Here is a 17,906-nt window from a genome sequence, read left to right as displayed (position 1 = left end):
TCTCGGTGAACTTTCTGCTTGAGTGGTGAATCACTGATGAAGTCACGAGGTCTTGTGGGCCGCATGGCACCAGGACAGTCTGGCCTTAAATCGAAGAATGTACAGAACACCGGTAGTGTCACGCCTAATAGCACATTATACCTCTGTCTGGATTACTGGAAGTTTCTTAGACCTCCGACTCAGTCAGAACTCTGCTTCGGTTCGGTTCCCACTCTGGGAGCTCCAGACAGACAAACCCACTTCTCTGTCTGCTGCTCCTACCTGCACTTCATTAGCTGTAAGGTTGAATTTAAGGTTAGTTTTCCCTTTACTTTCTCATGCTAACGTTGCTGCTGAGACCTTCTGACACCCACATCTGGTCTACGCCATTTAGTAGTCACTGAGCATCCTGCTGTGAGAGTATTGGCTCCTTGTACACCCATTTCCTCTTAGCATGTTGACGTCTGTGATTCTAGTTTTGTAGTGGTGGAGGTGCCTACAGTAGATCATTCTTGCATTTTATGAAAATATTCTTTTTTTTCAGGGGATGAAACTAGCAGATTTTTTCAGATGGTCTGAGATGAAGTGGAGAAATCTAAAGTTATTCACTGTGTCTCCATTGACCAAAGTATTGTGCAAATTGTAATTAGGAAAATAAATTTGCTTAATGGAAACACAGCAATTTCGAAAACACTCAAGTGTTTTGATTTTAAAAAAAGAGCTAGGGTGAGGTGTTTTTATTTTTAATATTTTTTTGGGTTGTATCTAAACTAGTGCATTTTGCAAAATTGCAATGGAAGCATTATTTTTTTTGCATCATAAGTTATGAGATCAACAGCCCGATGTTACTGCTGGAAGAAAAGACGAAGAAGACGACAGGAAGTGGTAGGAGCATGTTGGCACGGCATGTTTTTTCATGACATTTTTTTTTTTAAACATACTTAATTGAAACACTGCAATTGAGAAATTGTGTTGTTGGTTTCTTTTTTTTGCTTGTTTGTTTTCTTACAAGAATATTGACATTTGTAATGAAAATGTAACTAATTTTTACCAAAAAAAAAAAAAAAAAAAAAGCCAAACAAAACAGAAGTTCAAAGACCACCTCCTTGTGGTTGGATGACTATATTACAACTGGTTGTAATTTACTGGCTACATCTTCTTGACATATTACTGACTCATTCACCACATTACTTTCATGTTGTTATAAGCAACAGCAACATAAATCAACTGAATGCATTTGTTTTTGTATCTCATAACGATTGTTCAAACTGTAGTAGAAAACCTCGGTCTCAGACCTGCTTTAGTCTCTGGTAGAAAATGCAGAAGACATGAACACTTATCTGCTGCAGGTAACATAAAATTAATCAATACTTGGAAGAATGCCTCTTAAAAAAATCTGATCTGTGCTTTTCGTGTCTTCTCTGTGTCAATGTTTGAACGGGACAAAACTTTTAGCAGACGTGCTAATATATCACTGTATATAAATGATTTATGTCAGCATGCAACTTGTCAAAGCAAGGGCATTGTTCACCAATGTATATGTATAAATATATTTATACATAACTAGGATTTTGCAAAATCCTAGTTAGCCAAGTCTGACAATAAGACACATGATGACGCTTATTTATTTGCAATATGTCCTGTAGACCATAACAGTCTTAAAAATTGACATAGGACTTTAATGTGTCACACTTACTGAGCTCAACAGATTTTGAGACTACGAACCCTGTGTCACACTGTACAATTTTAAAATGCAACACTAATTAAAAGCTGGAGCAGGATCGCATCAGAAAGCTCTGGTAGAGAGATCAGTCTAGCTAGTGTGAGCACTTCTGGATTCAGAACAGAATGAAGAGGATGAAGGAAAGCAGAGTGTTTAAGACATGATCATAGCTCGGAAAAAGTGGAAAAATAAGACCTTTTGTTGCAGGAGCAGTCACACTGAATCTTTTTTTGTTTTTGTTTTTTTTTCTCCGAAGAGTTTTTTTGCGGCGCTAGTGGCACGTATTTTTTTGACAGTAGGCAGACAGGAAGGAGGGTGAGGAGAGGGGGGGAAGACATGCGGCAAAGGTCGTCAGGACCGGGAGTCGAACCCGTGACGTCCGCGTCGAGGACTAAGGCCTCCAAACGTGGGGCGTGCTAACCCCCTGCGCCACCACAGCACGCCCCTACACTGAATCTTTTTAAGACAACTTCTGACACTGCTTTACATTTATTGTATCACATGTCATCTATTGTGAGAACAGTACATTAGGTTTTCACATGGAATAAACTCAGACTGATTCAATTTTGCAGCTCTTTCCTGATGACAAAAGTTCATGTGACAGTCTATAATTGCAAAGTGTGAACTTGTAATATGATTTACCCAGTGCAAGATGCGAGTGCATTGATGGCTTTTATTTTCAGGTCTTATTGATGCAGCTTCACTTAATGAATTAACAGTCATTGTTTTTGTCCGGTAAATTGTTGAGGTTCCTGGTGAGTCGAATGCCAACAATCCCTGAACATATGAAGCTCCAACCTTCCCCTGTCTCTTCTAAAGACCCCGTTGGCCTTTTATTAACCTCATTAAAGCTAGCAATGTTATTCCAAGCCGGACCTGCAGGTTCTATCAAGGTTTACGGCTCCCACACAGCAGTTAAAGGTGAGGACGCTTCAGCCACGCACAGCTGCAGAGGAGGAGGCTGAAAGCCGACACATGGAAATGTTTGAACGGGACAAACTTTTAGCAGACATGCTAATAACCACCGGCTGGATGTGGTAAAGGAGATGGCTGTATAATGACACTGAGTAATGAGATACAGATAATCTGTAAACCACTCTGTGTCTTCATTCTGACATAGCTATCAGCCGTACTAGTATATGGACATGTATAGGGAAAAAAAGTTTCCACCCTGACGGAAAAGAATCCCGAGCATCTGGTCTTTAGTCAGTTTCAGCTTGTTGGAGACATTTGGAGGTTTTTGGGGCCGACTTGGTCTGTGCTGAGGGGGCTGGTGGATCCTCTGGGAGCTTCAGACATTTGTCCTGGTCAGAAGCCAGCAGGCGGCTCACTGCCACACTGATACTGTACCAAAACTCTGGGATATGTTGCCACTGGAAGAGCTCCATGTTTCCAGTTAGATCAGAGTAGTTCTAAATTTCCACTTCATCTTTACAACTAAATAACAGTATCGTCAAAGAGAGCAGATGGATAAGAAATAAATCCAGAGAGCACAACAGAGAGGAACAGACGAAGAGCAATGATATCTTTTATTTGTTTGAATATCCAGAATTCTTCTTTTTATTGGGTTATGATGATTTCCTTCCTCCATCATGCTCTTCCAAACCCTGCTGAGTATTAAATCACTTATTGTTGGGCTGGACATGCTCACATACATTACAGAGAACCTTAGATAAGCTTCTCAGTATTACAAATACAGAAATCCTGGGCCTGAGTGTCATATTTGTTTTAAGCATTTATCGACTACTTGTTCTTTTCACCCTACAAGGGTGAAATGATGGATGCAATAATTTGATATAACCTTTTTATAAAGAAGGATTGTGTGCACACGTTAGAATTTCTACTTGAAATCTCACAGGGTAAAATGTATACATACAGATTTTTACAGGTATGTGTGTATGCTGTGAAAAAGTATTTAACCCTTTGCAGAGTTGCTATTTTTCACACTGTTGCAGATGATCAAACAAATTAGAATTTTGGACATTAATATAAACACATACATACGTTAGTTTTCAAATGATTATTTGAGGAGAAAAGCTATCTAAACCATTCCTGCCCTATAGGAGTAAGTAATTCCCCACAAAACCTTATAACTAGCTGTGTCATCCTTGGCAGCAATGACTGACTGATAACTGGTGATAAATCTTTAAAGAAGTCTTTTAATTCAGCCATGTTGAAAGGTGTCCAAGTACGAACAGTGAGTTTAAGGTCAAGTGTTTTGGTTGATTGTTCTGCTGCAGAACCAAAGTGGAATTGGGCTTAAGCTTAAGGTTCATGTAATGATGGCTGGACATCCTCCTGCAGGAATTCCTGGTAGAGAACAAAATTCATGTTTCTATCAACTATGACAAATCACCTGGAACACAAAGCAGCCCCAAACCCCAAATCAAAGGCAATTTCAGAGATAAATAAACAAGTGCAAAATAACCATTCCAGTTTGTTTTGACCATTGTCTGCAATAAACTTGTTTAAACTTTGCTCTCATGATCTGTCCTAATGACCTCACTGTGGTTGAGTTTAAATCTGCAAGTCATTTCCTGATGGTTATTTTGAAGCCCAGTTTGAGTGATTGATCTACAATATCCACCAAACTGAAGACTGGAGCCGAGAAACGACCACATACCTTCTGCTGCTCCCGAAACCACCAGCTCTCAGTCTGGTTCTCTTTAGAGGGAATTTTAAATATTTGTTCCCTCTATATGACGGCCTGGTGATGTCTGAAAGGCCGTTTGAATTTCAGGCATGCGTTGTTCGGAGATGACTCAGATTCAATCATGTGCTTCCTCTCACCGCCACCGATGCACTCTGTTCGGTTTCACCTCTGTAAGATCTTTTTTTATTTTTTATTTTTATGGGATTGTGGAAAAATGTCTGCAAAAAGTCAGAAGAGCAACAGCGATCATTTATCTCTAACACTTTCCAAAACACAGAAGCACACATCCACTTCAGTCCAAATATGAGTGTTTACATGCGAGGAAAAATTTGCGGCTGTAAAGTACAAAGACCATCTGTTTAATGGAAAAAGTCTTGGAATGGATGTTTCACCCGATCCTAAAAGCAACTGAATCCAGAAGATGACTGGTGTTGGAGTTTTATTTGTTTCTGTGGGGGGTGGAAAAAAAAGAGATTGTCGGGGCAAAAAATGGAAGAGAAATGCTGGATGAACCTTTTAAGGTGGCATTGACAGGTGACATTCCAAGTCTATGTGCTTCACAAAACATGTTAATTACATTCTTGCACAAAATCATTCTTAGATAATGAGATTTTAGTCTGCTCAGTTCTTTTTTTCTTTCAGAATGAGTTGTTTTAGGGCCTCTTGTCACTTTAAATCTAAATAAGGTGCTGCTGGCCACGCCCCCTCAACTCGATGTTTACACTCACACATGAAAACGGCAGCAAATAGATGTGTAATTATACATCGGTACATTTTTGAAAAGCAGAAGTGGAGCCTCCTGCACAAGAATGCAGCAAGTGGTTTCTGGATGGCAAGCCAACAACAAAACACTTGTCGTATCCAGCAGCCATTGTACAGCAGGAAAACCAGCTGACGAAACCTGCTGGTGCTCAGCTTGGATTGCTAGATGAGGGGCGGTGCCTGCCGATTTGTGATGTTACATTCAGCGAGTTTCTGAAATGTCTAATTTTTCAGACACCAAAAAACACAAACTTATTGCCAAAAAATGGTTGCGTTTTTTTCTTTTTCAAGAAGGGAAAAAGAAATTGCTATTGCTGTTTTTAGAAGCAATAGAAACCTAAATGGAAGTACAAAAATGTGCAACATACGAGTTTTGCATAAAGGGCTCCTGTTAACTGCTGACTTTTGCTTTTCTTGACGCGTGTTTGAGTGCTTTGGTTGTAATTTCAGCTACTTGTGCTTCATTCGGTTAAAAAGACATCACAGGTCCTTCGTGAATGTAGTCACATGTCTACATTGTCGTTTGATGGGGTGCACATATTCATGAGTGTATATAATATTCATCCTTTAAAAAAAAAAAAACGTCTGCTGTGTATCATCAACCTGCAGGTATTCGCATATGTCAGTGATTGTTACCTCTCGTTGTGCTGACGGGTTCTTTTTTCCTTCTCAGCAGGTCTGTATGCGCTGCTGGCAGCCCTGCCATCCCAGCTGCAGCCCCATGTCAGCCGTCCAGAGGACAACACCTTCCTGCAGGACATGTTTGGGGAGAGAGGTCTGCACTCACTGGTGAAGGTAAAGACATACAGATCTCCTTCAGAGTTGTACTTCTATTTGGGTTTTTTAAGACTGACACCCAGGTTCATCTTAATAGAACTTCAGCAGAGAGGTTTCATTGTTGTGTATGAGCAATTATGTCAAATTTTAGGGAAGACTTAATATTTATAGCTTTGACTCATTGTCTTACTTACATAGTTCTTTCCAAAATACTGTATGTTACCTTCTGGTCAGTACCTGACTGATAGTTGCACGGTATTTCATTGTCTCTTGTTGTTGGCATCGAAGTTAAAATAGAAATGGTTCGGATCCAGACAGACAGTATTCTGTTTCCTCTGTTTTCTACTTGCTTCTGAGACGTAAAGCAACCGTCAGTGAACCAACCCAATGCTGAGACCTCCAGACACCAAACAGTCCAACTATCTCAGCTTACAGTCAGGACCAACGTTCAGGAGATCCTGGCTAATGTCAGCAGCGCACCATTAAAAAACCCGTAACCTTCCTCTTATGCTCCACCACCAAACCTCCACAGGTTCAAGCTGTTATTGGTCAAGGCAGCAACTGGGATAGTTTGCAAAACTAAACACTGCAGAGAAAACACACACATCCTGTTAATCTGACAGATTTCCCATCATGGAAACGCTCAGGTCTCACCTGGTTCAGAAAGGCTCCTCAGGTTCTGCTGCTTCTGTCTGGAGGTGAAAAACCAAAGGAGGTGATGGAGATGGAGAGAGGACAGCTTTCAGTCCCTGATGAGGACGTGTCTCTGGTCTCTGACCCCCGTCATGCTGCTGGAGACTCTATCAGAGCCTTGGGATCAGATTATTTCATCCAAATGAATCACTTCTCCTTGTTCTCCAGATTTTTCATCAGTTCAGGAACAGAACCGACAGGAAATGGGAGCTCTGCTGTGGAAAGCTAACTAGCATAACTAAACCAACACAGTCTCTCAACACAGCCGGCTAGCTAGCGAATTTAGCTAGTGTTGGTTTAGCAAGTCGTGTAGCATAACTAAACCAACACTAGCTAAGTTAGCTAGTATATCTGATCAACATAGCCCCTCTCAATGAAAGCAGGTCGCTGAAGGAAACGTTTTATAAATTTCGCCTCATTCATTGTTCTGTTGCCAAGTTCTCACTCCAGAAAAATCCACAGAAAATCTACAGCAGTGTTCAGTTTCCACCTGCCTCAGGTGGAACTCTCTCCTCTGACCAAGTTTCTGTCAGCAGCCTTTAGGCGGCCTCTGAGATCCCTCATTTTGTGGTCAGTCAGCTTGCCATAAATCCCTCTCCTGTTAGCTGCTAATAGGCTTGGCTCCTGCTTCGTTCTTCCTCTGCATCATTGATGTGGCCTCTCCAGTTTGTTCTTCACAAAGTGCTGCAGACCTTTAATGATGGCTCACCTTGCTGCTGGGGATTCATGGACCCAAGTGGAAAGTTGAGACGGGTTTCAGTGAATGAGCTCATTTCCAGTCTGTAGCTGTTGGGTACCAGGCAGACCACTCGCCTCCCAGATTTGACTCACTCTATGATATTCATCTCTGGAAACTCTGGAAGCCAAACAGCCAGACCGTTTTCCCATTATGAACTTAATAAATGATTTAATCCTGTTTTCTACTGTCATGTACAATGAAGAAAATTTATTTTGATTTTGCTGAAACCCTCCAAGTTTTTAAAGTGTACAAGCAGGAACCTGCATACAGCCTATTTTCCACATAAATGCCTGCAAAGTGCATATCCTGCTTTGCTCAGAGGAGAGTCCACAGATAGTTTATAAAGCCTCTGAGGTGTTTGACTTTTGACCTGAAGCAACCCTCAGCAGCACTCTGAGGTATTTTGATAAAATAAAGATGGATGTTCAGCTTCTGTTCCTCGTTGGAACCAATCCATCCTTTCCCCGTATTCCAGTTTTTTTTCTTTTTTTTCAGACCACAGGTTGTTTTTGGAACTATTCTGTTTGTTTAGTTTTTATTCCACAGATTTTTGATCAGCCAGCAGAAGCAGCGTTGCCTCACTGTGTAGACAGAACGTGTTCTGCTCAAAGTTTAAAAGCCATGAATGCGTCATGGACAGAAGCTTGGAAAGCCTCCTGAACAGTAAATAAAGTGTTTGCTCACAGAGGAGACATTCCTCAGTAAGTGGAGGTGGAGGAGCAGCAAGTAGCTCAGCAGATGTTCCTGGGTCTGTGGTATGTTGGAGCGCTGAACACACTGGCAGCCTCACTCGCTCCTTTCACCAGGTTTCCTCCAGAGACAATGAGGAGGAGGACTGATGAAGGAAGCGGAGCCGCTCCTGCAGCAGCAGAAGAAGAGATAGAAGAGTCTTAGCGCAGGTTGGAGAACCAGAGGGTTAATCAGCAGCTACAGAAGAGCTCTGCAGATCTGACTAGCTCAGTAAAATGAAAACTGCAGCAGTCGCCCTTCAGCAGCAGCATTTAATAGAACCTCTTCCTGCCCTCGTCTCTGCTTTACTGTAAATTCTTCACATCACAGGTCCATCTCTGTCTGCTGCAAAACAATGGAATATAACAGTGCATTCACACCAGCCCTGTTTAGTCCACTTTAATTGAACCCTCGTCCTGTTTGTCTAGAACGTCTGGTTTGTTTGGGGAGATGTGAATGCTCAATCAAACTCTGATGTGGACCAAAAAGTGAACTCTGGTCTGCCAAAATACCTCAGCCTTAGTTCGATTGAAGTGAACTCTACTCTTCTCCAAAAGTAGGAAGCAGACTACAGCACAAGGCATTCTGGGTAAATAAAACCAAAACAAGCAGGAGAGTCTAGTGCTAGCTAGAAATGTCTCGTGGTCTTTTGCCAAAGACGAAAGAAAAATCATACAGCTGCTAAAATCTGACGCCATTCCATTTGTCTTTATATTTTGTGAAGACGGAAGTTGCACTTTGTGTCTTCTTCAGAGGTTTTTGTGTAGTTTCCTTCAGTGGTTCTTGGTGTAGCACCACCACAGGCGAGGAGGTGAACAGGTTTTGCCACAGCAGCTGAAAATGGAGTAAATGTTGCAATTTTGGTCCCCAATTGTAAAGAGTCAGGTGTGAAAACACTCTAGGTTTTACTGTTTAAATGAGTGACAGTGAATCTTGCACTTTTATCACAATATTTTTAGAGATTCATCTGCATTTGTGTGTTTTGTGAATCTGCTGCTGCAGACATGGAGCTCAGAGGCCCTTCTATGTCACCATGGAGCTTTCTGTATTTTCAGCTGGAGGTTCCATGTCTGAAACCAGACCTACTCTGTCCACATTCTGGGCAGAGTGGGGATTTGGGGAGTTGCTGCTGGGGCTGGAAACTGGTTCCAGTCTGTTCTGTGATGAGAGCCCACAGCGACCTGCAGGCTGTCATTATAATGGCTTCAGTGTTGCTTCTAAGTCAGAATGCCAGAGCCATACAGCTTAGAACCACTCCGTATGTAGGATGATGTGTGATGTGCTGCTCCAAAATTCAACTTTGGACTGATGCAGGTGTTTCTGTGAGGACTATAATCAATGTTTACACACAGTTGAATGTGTTCGCCTCTAACTTTCCATTTCAGTAACCCCTCAGAGAAACAGCTTTGTCTCTCAACATTAAACAGCTGCAGTCCTGAAAGGTGATATGGAAAAAATGAGCCTGTTTACTGTGGAAATGATTAGAATGCCTCTGTGGCCAATGAGCTTATAATGTGCTGTTGGAAAACCGGTTAATTTTTAAAGTGGATGCATGGGTTGTAAAAATCGACTATTGGAAAAGCATTTTGTTTGTCTGGACTATAAAAACAACAGAAGTTTAATTTAATTCTTAGTGCTCAAATCAGAAAGTGAGAGAATCACAACAAGCTACTAAAATAAAGCATAACTCAATTAACATAAGGAAAAAACTGCAAGGACAGATAATTGATAAACAACCTATTTCTAATTATATGAAAACATCTTCACCTAATCTGACTTGCAATTAATTTAAGGACAAAGTGGGAGGAAAGAGTTTGAAATTCTTCCACATTCGTTCCAGATGCAAGACAGAATTTTTCCACCTCATGTCAGATTGGTAACATCACATAGTCTGTGGATTTCTGCCTAAATTTGCTCAAAAATCAGTTTTAAAACTTAAAACTTCGTCTTTTCTGCTCCTGTTTGCGAGTTCACTGCATATCAGATTTCTGCAGATCGAACCATTTGGTCATCTCACCCACTGTATTTGAATAATTCTTTGCTATTTTTTTTTATTTAAGAAAAAGTCAGGCAGATAAGCCAACCGAACATTGATCATTTAAGTTACTGAATTGTAAAAACAAACCCTATTTTTACTTAAATATAAACTGGTGGAATCTGATGAAATGTGGAACCTTTTAAACAAATGTTCTATTTGTTTACAATGTTTATTTCTCTTGTCAGTCACATCATTTAAACAGAATCTCTAGACTGTTTAAATAGAAAACAATTGCTTTCTGAATGGAAAATTGTGATCCTAAAAGTTGGAATTAAGTGGAATCGCTCGGCAGTGAAAGATTTGCATTTCCAATCAGGTCTCAGCTTAAGATTCATGTTTGGGAGATATGACTCTTGGCTAAAATGAAGGTGGAATACATGTCTACACAAGACCCCAGAAAACGCAACACAGTCATAATTAATAATCAAAGCTACAAAGCAAGTCAGAGCTTTATCAGTCAGGAATAAAAATAACCCCCCCCCCCCCCCCCCCACCCCCACCACACACACACACACACACACACACACACACACACACACACAAATTCTAGCTATATTAACATCAGACCTCAAGGTGTGAAATAGCCATGAACATTGATTTTCAGACTTCAATTGGAGATGATCATGTGTCTGAATTGAGGAGAAAGTGTTCGAAGAATCTCCGCTCTCAGACGATTCTTCCCAAAGTTTGACATACGTGTTTTTTTTTGTTTTTGTAGATCCATGAACGGCTGCAGCACTACGAGGAGAGCAAGCCGGCTCCAGTCCTGGGCAGCGCCACGATCCTGGCCCAAGAAGTAAGCTACTTCAGTTCCTCTTCGCACCCGTTTCACATGGTGATGTCTGCTGGATGGAAGGAAACACAAATGTACAATGTTTCCATGCCAAAACCAGGACACCAACATTTTGAAAAAACAAAAAAAAACAAACTCACTGTGTGAATCATAAGCCCCGTTTTTTCTTTTGCCAAGTCTCCCACCTTCCCAATTACATATTTTTTTCAGCTGAACTACAGACGGTTACCTTTGTGCTTCCTTGTAAATGCCCTGCAAAGCGTCTCTCTGGGATTACTGGATATCAGGCTGGAGCCCAGAGACGGTGAATCAAAGCGTCTCTCAGCCCGCCACAGACCCAGGTCTCCTGTCGGCTCAAACACAGCGTGCTTTTTTTTAAAAAAACGGATCGTTTTTCACTTGTCACGCCGCTCCGAATGAGCTCTGCTGAAGCTGTGGCCGAGGACGAAAGAGAACGCAGAGAGATCCACGGTTTGATTCATCTCAGGCTCTGGTTTCAGCTAACAGGAGGCTGAATTTACTGGCTAACACAAAACGACACTTCAACCCGGCCTGGCTGCTCGGAGTTAATATCTGATCCAGATACAATACAGTATGAGTGAAGAGATCCTGTCAAAGGTTTAATAAACTAACATCTACTTTAAGTAGATGTTAGGTGGGCTGTACCTGGTCATTTCATCACTGGATGTTCTGCTGGTTCTCTCAGTTGAATTCAATTTATTTATATGGCACCACTTCACAAGCAAGGAATGTTACAGACAAAAAAAACACAACTACATTTAATAATTCAAACTGAATCAAAGTCAAAAACTTACATTCCAAGTTGATTCTAGATTTAATTGCGATCATTTCTGGGACAGTTTATCGTCCAGCAGAACTTGTTACCATGACAGACCTAGTTACGAGACTCATTGACGCTAACATAATCTTTCAGCTGCAGGTTTCTATGAGACAAAATCAAATCTGTTCCTCTCAAGTCTTTGAAGAAAGACCCGACATTCAGTGAGCCACATTTAGCTGCTCTGCTTTTTGTCCAGTTGAAATGTTATTTATTTTCAGCGGATTCTGGTCTATTTCTTTTAGGTTGGTTTTTTAAATCTGTTTAATTTGGACAAGACGTTGTCCCGTTGGGGTAATGCCTGGGTAGCATTACAGAAGCTGCAGCTCTGCTTCCTGATCTGAACCCTGGCTCGTATCCTTGCTCCCTTACAGAAACCTCTGGTCAGCCTCACAAAGCTTTTATTGCCTTTCCTGTTGTTGCAGCAAAATCCACTGGGTGTCCTCAGTGACCTGATCTGTAGCCTACAGTCAATGGAAGTTAGAGATAAGGCTAATTATTTATTGACTTTGTGAAAATGTAATCTAATTAAACTAACTTTTGCTTTTGCCTTTGTTGAAAACAGCACCTGTTTTCTGTTGATCATCCAGTCTGCTCTTTTATTGTTCCCCAGGTTTTTCCTAGCCCACATGTATTAGATTTCCTCATTCTTCAGCTTTTTTTTTTTTTTTCCTTCTTAGCATTAGTTTGTTGAAGCAGGACTGACTCAGACCTGACTCTGATCTCTGCTGCTTTTTATTAATCCAGTGTTTTACCTTCAGGGAACGGAAACTGGTGGATATAATGACGATGTTTCCCCTCGTGTTTTCTCCCCCAACACTCCAACCTCTGCTGCCTTGCTCCTGCAGCCGTCACTCAGAAATATTTTCTCCTTCATCTTACTGAGCTTTACGTCTGAAGCTTGAATTTTCTGTCCTCCTGCTTGATGACGACACAGACAGAGAGATGATCCATGTGCCTCTTGGTGCGTTAGGTGCTAAACTTATCATCCCCGTGGCAGAGGGAAACTTCTACTGCTCTTTTATTTCCTCTGGAGGGATTTAAAATCAACTCATTCTAGTGAAACTACAACTAATTGTATAAACCTTTCACAAAAAATATGGGTTCTTTGCATACATTTCGTTTCTGTCTTGAAACAAACAGAAAAGAAAATGGAGGTTTAATTTTAAATCTCTTCCACTGTCTGAATTGAAGGCCATCACTAAACATGTGCCAGGACTTCATCTGTACCAGCTTTCCTTTGGACTTGGCTTTCATCAGCTAATCTCCACACCTCCTCATGTTCCTGCTGCTCTGAAATCTTCCTGTAGTTCCAGAATCTTCCTGCTGCCGGGAGATCGTCCTGCAGATCTCACCCTGAGCTCCTGCTTCCTCACTACAAAAGCATCCAACTGAAATATGTCATGACCATGGCTTGGAACTCAACGTAAAAAATTGTGTTTATTTATTTATTTTATTCAGAACTGTTCTAGAATTAGTCCCTAAACAGTGTAACAAAAATCATTAAGCTAGAAAAGAAGTTGACCTGATTGGTTGCTGATTTGGGTGGTTTTTGTAACCACATTAAGTTCTTCATCACGAGGAATCCCAGCTTCTCACTGTGTTGCATTGTTGTTGTGTTTTTTTTTTCTGAGTTCAGGACCACGGACAGCGCCTGAGAGCTGATTAGATCTGTGAACCCCGCTGTGATGACAGCAGACAGAGATATTATTCATAAAGCATTCACAGAATGCTCAGTTTCCCATGAAACCTTTTTTTCATAACCAGCTGTAAATCTGCCAGTTAAAATCACTTTATTTCAAGTTTCACCTGCTTGTAAGATGTTTGACCCTGAACTCAAATTACAGCAAGTCAAGGAAATAAATCTGTGATGTTGCTGTTTACTGTATCATATGTGGATATTGTCTTAAAGCTTATTTGAGTCACCATTCTGTGTCTATTCTCTTCTAGCTTTCTAAGCAACTCGAACTAAAGTCTGAAAATGGAGACATAAAAGAACTCACCAAGCTACTGGAAAACCCCCATGTGAAGGTAAGAACCACTCCTGCCCTTTTTTGTTGGAATTGAATAGACTGAAATAATAAATCCTTCACTAAATGATTAAATTGTTATAAAAATTGGCAGAAAAAGATGAGCAGCTTTGTATTTCTGTCTTTTCTGTTTTTGCGTCATCAACACTAATGCGAACCCCAAACGGCTCCAGGGCTTTTCTCGTTTTTCTTCTCGGCTGCAGCCGCTGACCTCATTAACCAGACGCAGATGGCTACAAAATAAATGTCCACACTTTTTACTTTTTAATCCTGAATTCCGGCCGTCCATCAAATCCTCCAGGTGTCTCAGCAAGACAGAGCTGGCTTCACCCTGGAGGATCAGGCTTCTCATCACGTTGTCCTCAGGATTATTTGGCTCCAGCCAGAAACAACACTTCACTCTGAAGTTCCTTCCCAGCAGATCAGACACACACACCCCCCCACACACACAGCGCACATCGACAATCAGTCAGTGTGTGTCAGACTGTAGGGGTGTGAACAGATCAGTCATCTCCAAAGATTCGGGCTCAGAAGTAGATTTTTAAAGTCTGCACTGCTGAGAGGAATTCAGTTGTTTTGATAAATTCTGAACGGAAAACTCTCAGAATGTATCCCTACCTCTACTACAGTGCTACACAGAGAGATGGTGATGAGCTGCTTTGTCTGAGACAATCCCAAAGAGAAAAGGGCTGACAGATGACAAATGACAATGGCTGAGGTCAATCCATCACAGCATAAAGCTGGTAAAAGCTGTAACTGATGAGGTGAAAAAAGGTGGATGAGGCCGAGGGTCGGCTTAACACACCCGCACAGTGAAAATAACAGTTTAAGGGATTGTGTTTCCATGGCTTCCATCCATGTTTTCATCACTCTCTTTGAAGAATATTCTCATGTTCCCTCAAAGCTCATCGAAGTTCTGCAATTTAGTTTTCTGTAGATCTATGTGCTTCATATCAATATCTCCCCCAGACTGTTGTCTAATGAAAATAAAAATAAATCTAAAATTTTTATCCTTCAATTAAATACATTTGGCAACATTTTCAGCCAGGCTTTATTACTTCTGCAAATGGAAATCTCATCAATCCACAAGAATAAAGTTATTTTATTTTTCGCGGTAACAGGAAGTAAAACGTCATCAGGACCACACTTGCTCTTAATCTCAGTAGTAGTGGATATTTCAGCATTATATTTTACTACTGTGATGCATTATGCATTTATATAATGAATCAATTTAATATTTCTTCCCAGTGGAACAATCACCATGACAGATTTAAAAAGATGAGTTTAATTTATTTCTCGGTGCTATGATTTTATTTTTCAGTCTGATGGAAAGAGTTCACCCAAAACCATGAGGAAATCACCATTACTTGTTTTAATTAATGTTTTACATTTATTAGTAAAACTTAATAGATATTTAAACTATATACTGTTTATAGATAAAAAATTACAACCCAACTCTAACAACAAAAATAAGACAAACAACCAATCAGCTTGGGAATAATGACATACTCGGTATGTCTTCTGGAAGAAACGTTGATAAAAAGACTTGGTGGTGGAATGAGGAAGTACAAATATGGGTACAGAGAAGGAGAGCAGCTAAGAAGAAGTGGGACAGTGTGAGGACTGATGAGTGACAAAGAGTAAAGGGAGATAACAGCGTAAAGTGAAGGTAGAGGTAGCTAAGGCCAAACAAAGTACATACACTGATTTGTATAAAAGGCTGTAGCAAAAATGAGTAAGGATGAAGTAAGGAAGGCATTGAAAAGGATGAAGAGTGGAAAGGCAGTTGGTCCAGATGACATACCTGTAGAGGTACGGAAGAGTCTAGGAGAGCCAGCAGTAGAGGTTTTGACAAGGCTGTTCAATGGGATCCTAGAGAGTGAGAGGATGCCTGAGGAATGGAGGAGAAGTGTGCTAGTGCCAATTTTCAATAACAAGGGAGATGTCCAAAATTGTGGCAACGACTGTAGTATAAAGTTGATGAGTCATTCAATGAAGTTATGGGAAAGAATTGTTGACTCAGGTCAGAAGTGGACAGCTGTGAGCAGCAGTATGGGTTTATGCCAAGAACATGTTCTGCAGATGGAATTTCTGCATTGCGGATGTTGATAGAAAAGTGCAAAGAATGTCAGAGGGAGCTGCATTATGTTTTTGTAGATCTAGAGAAAGTATATGACAGGATTCCAAGAGAGGAGCTGCGGTACTGCATGAGGAAGTCTGGAGTAACAGAGACATGTTAAAGTGGTGAAGGAGATGTATGATAGCTGTAAGACTGTGGTGAGGTGTGCTGTAGGAGTCACAGAGGAGATCAAGGTAGAAGTGGAACTTCACCAAGGATTGGCTTTGAGCCCTTTCCTCTGTGCTGTGATGATGGACAGGTTGACAGATGAGGTTAAATGGGAATCTCCATGGACTATGATGTTTGCAGATGACATTGTGATCTTTGGTGAGAGCAGAGAAGAGGTGGAGAAAAATCTTGAAAGATGGAGGTTTGCCCTGGAAAGGAGAGGAATGAAGGTTAGTCGTAGCAAGACAGAATACATATGTGTGAACGAGAGAGACCCAAGTGGAGACATGAAGTAACAGGGAGCAGCAATAAAGAAAGTGAAAGATTGTAAGAACTTAGGGTCAACAGTCCAGAATGACGACTAGTGTGGAAAGAAAGTGAAGAAACGTCTCCAAGTAGGGTGGAGTGGGTGGAGAAAAGTGTCAGGTGTGATAAAAGCGTATCAGCAAGAATGAAAGGAAAGGTGTACAAGACAGCAGTGCTGTTTCGTTTAGAGACAGTGGCAATGATGAAGAGGCAGAGCAGGAGGTACCAGAGATGAAGATGTTGAGGTTCTTTTTGGGAGTGACAAGGATCGATACAATCAAAAATGAATACATCAGAGGAGCAGCTGATGTCAGATGTATTGGAGATAAAGTCAAAGAAGCCAGATTGAGATGGTTTGGACATGTTCACAGAAAAGACACTGAATACATCTGGTAGAAGGACGCTGAGGATGGAACTGCAAGAGACCTAGAGGAAGACCAAAGAGGAGATTTATGGATGGGGTGAAAGAGGACATAAAGGTAGTTGGTGAGAGAGAAGAAGATGCGGAAGGTAGTATTACATGGAGATGGATGACTCACTGTGGCCACCCCTGAAGGGAAAAAGCCGAAAGGAAAAGAAGAAGAAGCTTGAGAATAACGATCCCTTCATCAGGGTCTAATGGTTCTGGGGAAAGAATTCTCTCCTTGGACCAATCCGGTGCCTGCATTTGAAAGCAGAGTGGGCCGCTGACCAGGCCAGGAGGGTTTAATGAGAGACTGCTGCCAGGAATGTCCAACAGGTTTATTTAGTCGAGTGCTCTGATGTGTATTTCTACCTTATTTATTTCTAATGAACACAAACAGATTAACAGAGATTAAACCGGATACCTGGAGAACAAGGATGGTTTTCCTTCTCTCCATCTTTCTTCTCCAGGAATAAAGATTGGCCAGCTAATCCACCAACTAATCAGCCCAGCAGGAATGTTTCCCCCCAGAGACCAAAGTGTGTGAAACATTTGGACCTGTGTTCTGCTCCGTGTCCGTGATCAGCAGCCAGGACACGCTCCATGTGCTCTCCATTAGCATCCAGCTGCTGCCGCAACTTCCAAGAAGGTTTTTACAAGGAATCAGTTGTGGCTCTGTTCCAGATTGTTGGGAGGGGAGGCGGACGGCAGATCCAGGTTTAAGGAGGATCCGTGGATGAAGGTAGAACTGCAGGTTCTGCTGTTTGGACTGTTTGACAGAGTTCAGAGGTTTAAGTAGGGAAAGGCTGAGATTAGATGGAAGGAAATAAATCTGAACTTTGTTGGAAAAACAAATCTTTTGATTTAAATCTTAAACAAAGTTTGAAGATGAAGTTTTTAAACAGTTGAGGTCAAGTTGTATTTAGTTTTGATCTTCTTATAAATCAGAGGTCTGACGTTTAGTCAGCAGTGGAAATGGAACAGAAAGGATGCATAAAGATCTTTCCAGAACTCATACTGATTACCAGGATGGCTGACATGAGATTAGCTAACATGACTGACAGTCTGTCACCATAAGGATCCAAAACACAACATGGATTCAACCTGAAACTAAAATAGAACCTCCAGTTTTAGTGTCTGTTTCACCAGAGAATGT

General features: G+C 41.1%; 1 protein-coding gene across 5 annotated transcripts in view; it reads left to right on the top strand.

Moving 5' to 3' along the window:
• Positions 1-17,906, top strand: part of mpp7a (MAGUK p55 scaffold protein 7a) — an 82,524-nt gene that overhangs the window by 33,289 nt on the left and 31,329 nt on the right. For 3 of the 5 annotated variants that reach the window (XM_028005182.1, XM_028005185.1, XM_028005183.1), the window contains exons 3-5: positions 5,791-5,912; positions 10,812-10,889; positions 13,675-13,755. In XM_028005182.1, coding sequence (XP_027860983.1) covers positions 5,791-5,912; positions 10,812-10,889; positions 13,675-13,755 — 281 coding nt within the window. The remainder of the gene's footprint in view (positions 1-5,790; positions 5,913-10,811; positions 10,890-13,674; positions 13,756-17,906) is intronic. The other 2 variants (XM_028005184.1, XM_028005186.1) reach the window with 1 other exon arrangement.

This window comes from Xiphophorus couchianus, chromosome 21 (genome assembly GCF_001444195.1).
Source record: "Xiphophorus couchianus chromosome 21, X_couchianus-1.0, whole genome shotgun sequence".
Classification (NCBI taxonomy): domain Eukaryota; kingdom Metazoa; phylum Chordata; class Actinopteri; order Cyprinodontiformes; family Poeciliidae; genus Xiphophorus; species Xiphophorus couchianus.
Note: the sequence above shows the minus strand (reverse complement) of the source record. Positions and strands in the feature narration are given on the sequence as shown.